Source organism: Gymnoscopelus braueri, assembly GCF_963280865.1.
Source record: "Gymnoscopelus braueri genome assembly, chromosome: 7".
Taxonomy (NCBI): Eukaryota; Metazoa; Chordata; class Actinopteri; order Myctophiformes; family Myctophidae; genus Gymnoscopelus; species Gymnoscopelus braueri.
In genome coordinates this window covers 9,303,677-9,306,721 of record NC_137608.1, presented here as the reverse complement: position 1 = coordinate 9,306,721, position 3,045 = coordinate 9,303,677, and the positions used below count along the sequence as shown (strand labels likewise).

The 3,045-nt window shown below is 51.8% G+C and overlaps 1 protein-coding gene across 1 annotated transcript; it reads right to left on the bottom strand.

Moving 5' to 3' along the window:
* LOC308088871 (general vesicular transport factor p115-like) lies at positions 1-2,805 on the bottom strand (the record flags this gene model as incomplete). Its single annotated transcript, XM_080433456.1, has 1 exon — positions 1-2,805. One exon carries the CDS (start codon positions 2,803-2,805, stop codon positions 1-3), a length of 2,805 nt encoding a protein of 934 aa, XP_080289582.1.
* Positions 2,806-3,045: the final 240 nt, after the last annotated feature.

Below are 3,045 nucleotides of genomic sequence, written 5' to 3'. Positions count from 1 at the left end.
TTAATTAGCCGTCCATTGTAAACAGATCAGTGCGGGATCTTGTCCGGGCCAACAGGGAGCTGTGGTGTCTTCATCTTCATTCGTCTCTCTCGGGTCTTTGAGGCCGTCTATCTTCTGATCCTGGTCCGCTAGCAGCAGCAGCAGGTCATCCTGCTCCGTCTTGAGCTCCTGCAGCTTGGACTCCTCTGTCTGCAGGAGGGGCCCCGAGCCTGTGGCTGAGGCCAGCTGCTGCTCCGACAGGCTTCTCACCTCCTCCTCAAGTTTCTCCGTCTCAGGCGTCTGTTGGGCTAATCGGCTCTCCGTTGTCGCCATCTTGGCTGAGTCTGTCAGGTCCTCACTGCTGAGAACTGCTTCTGTTGACCCAGCTTCAGCTCTCCTCATCGGCTCCTGACTCTCTGCCTGCAGTTGTCTGACTTCTGCTGACTGGCACGGACTCCTCAGTGCCTCCAACTTGATTGGTTCTGTGTGGTCTTGGCCTCCTGCTGAGATTTCTGTTGTCTGTCGCCTGTCTGACCTCAGGGTGTTGATGAGTGTGTCTTTGTCATGGAGCTGTGCCTGCAGCAGTGTGTGTTGTTTGCGGAGGTCCTGCGCCTCATCTCGGAGCTGTGCCAGTTCCTCCTCCTGAGGGCTGTTGACCTGGGCGGCATCTGCCTGGCTGTTGGCTTGGCTCTGGCTATCTGTGCCCAGTTTAAGCTTGAGGTTGTTATACTGGTCTTTGTACTGTTGGATCTGGGCCAGCTGCTGGGTGGTCTTCATTTGTTCATTCTGAGACGTCATGGACCCTAACTGTTCCTTCAACGTCTGGATCTGAGCGTCCTGTTCTCCGATCAGAAGTTGGGCGTCCTTGTACTGAGTCACAATGCTATCATGCTGTTCCAACGTCTTCTTCACCTCCTCCTCCTTCTTGTCATCCTCACTGGACTTGTGCATCGCTTTAGTTATCACACCCTCCAGTTCCTTGACCAGCGTAGCGAACTCGTGATCAAACAGCATCTGTTCTGGAGAGAGGAATACAGGCTGGGGTTTCTGAGCTGCTCTCGAGTACAACTCGTGTTTGGTGATGAAGCCAAGCTTCTCCATAAAATAATTATTTCCGATACGCCTCTCAATGAGCTGCTTCAGCTTCTCCTTGGTGTAGTTCTCCAGAGAGTTGTCATTGTAGTACATGCAGACTCCCAGCAGCAGTGCACACAGGCCCTGCACCAGCCTCTCATCCTCTCCCAGGTTTTCGATTTGACCCGTCAAAAAGTGAACATTCTCCTGGTTTTGCAGGAACTGTGTGACGGCAACTGGACAGTTGCTGGTCCAGGTACACAGCAGAATGAGGAGGCCCACCCTGGTCTGCACTTTACTGCACTGAGAGAGGATGTTTGTGCAGTGCTGCAGGAGCAGCACCGGGGGCTTGCCCAGGCTGGTGCACAGCTGCACACGGAGTAGCTGTTCCTTCTGGGTGAGATTGTCATGCAGGGTGTGGGCCAGGGCCACGGCTGCACACCAATTAGACAGGGGGTCAGCTGAGAACAGGCCCCCGCACAGCAGCCGGCCTGCAGAGATGGAGTTGGTGGAGGAGGGCAGTAGCATGGCCACAATCTCCCCCTGGCCCTTCTGGTTCTTGTACAATAAACACTGGAAACAGTAAAGAACAGCACAACGCAGCACAAACGGCTGACCCTCATTCACCATGGACATGAGCAGCTCCACAATGGCTGGTCTTGGTGGATTAGAAGGAGCACTGACAGAAGCAAAGTAGTCCTGGTTGATCTGCGACCCACGGATGACCTCTGAGAGAGTGTTGAGGATTTCTGTGAGGATGTTGGCTGGTATGCTAGTGGCCATGAGGATGGTGCAGAGCTGCTGCAGTAAACCACACTGGTACATTGATTTCTGACAGCTGGCCGTGGCTTGTGGAGTGTTTGTTGGACACACCGTCAATCGTACCAGCTGCATCATGAGGTGAAGGTTGGTGACTTTCTGGGCCGACCAGCATGAGTTATCGTAACTGACTTCGAACCACGGCTTCATCCTCTGGATGTAAGAGCTCTCCTTGAAGAAGTTCTGGTTGGAGCTGTTGTTCTTCACCAGGTTGAGGAGGAGCAGCAGGCAGTCCTCCACCACAATATCGCCATCACTGCTGCCTTCTTCCGTGATGATGTCTAGGAGGCGTTCAAAAGTGTTCTCAAACACGACAATCTTCTGAATGGCAGGGTTGCCTTTGGTCAGCTGCTGAAGCAACAGTAAGCCATCATTGCGGATGACTTCCCTGGCGTCTGCCAATAAGTCCACTAATCTGGAAACACCCATTGGGCTGGCAAGGATGATGCCTTGCACCTGGGCACGCTTGTTCTTCAAGAGGGTTGTCAACAGCTTCACTCCTGGCCACCGCACATGGAAGTCAAACTCCTCCAACAGTGTAAGCACCAGGGTCACATGCTCAGAGTCTTGGATGAACTTGTCCGTAAAGCTTTCCCTTTCCCTAAACTGGACTCCCTGGTAATCTGCAGGCAAGCATGTATTCTCATCTGGTAGATCTTCATTACAGATGATATATAATGTGTCCAAGGCGTAGCCGAGGATCTCAGAGTCAAAGCTGTCAGTTTTAATTACATGGACAAGGTGCTCCATTGCCTGGTTACCAACTTCTAGACGAAATTTCTTCGAGAGGGACTTGAGTGCCCTGACTGCATCCCTCCGGTCCTGCAGGAGCATAGAAGAAGCCAAGCGATCACACAGATTCTGGATTGTCTCTGCTCCTGACGGCTGTGGCTCCACAGGTTGTCCACCCATCACTCGTCTGAAGAAGTCCATCTTTCTGGGCCCTGCAATCGATGTTTTATCTGAGACTTATTTTGTCCTTAAATCAAATGTCAGGCTTCCCAGTTGTTGGTTGACGTATAAAAGTACAAAAAAGCATAAAAGCAACACAATGTTTAGTTTTCCAATGTACACGAGAACCTCAACTACACTGTTCAACCGTGGAACACCTCGTCGGAAGAATGAAACCAAACAACTTCTCGTGTACCAAGCGACATAAAAATAAAGACAACA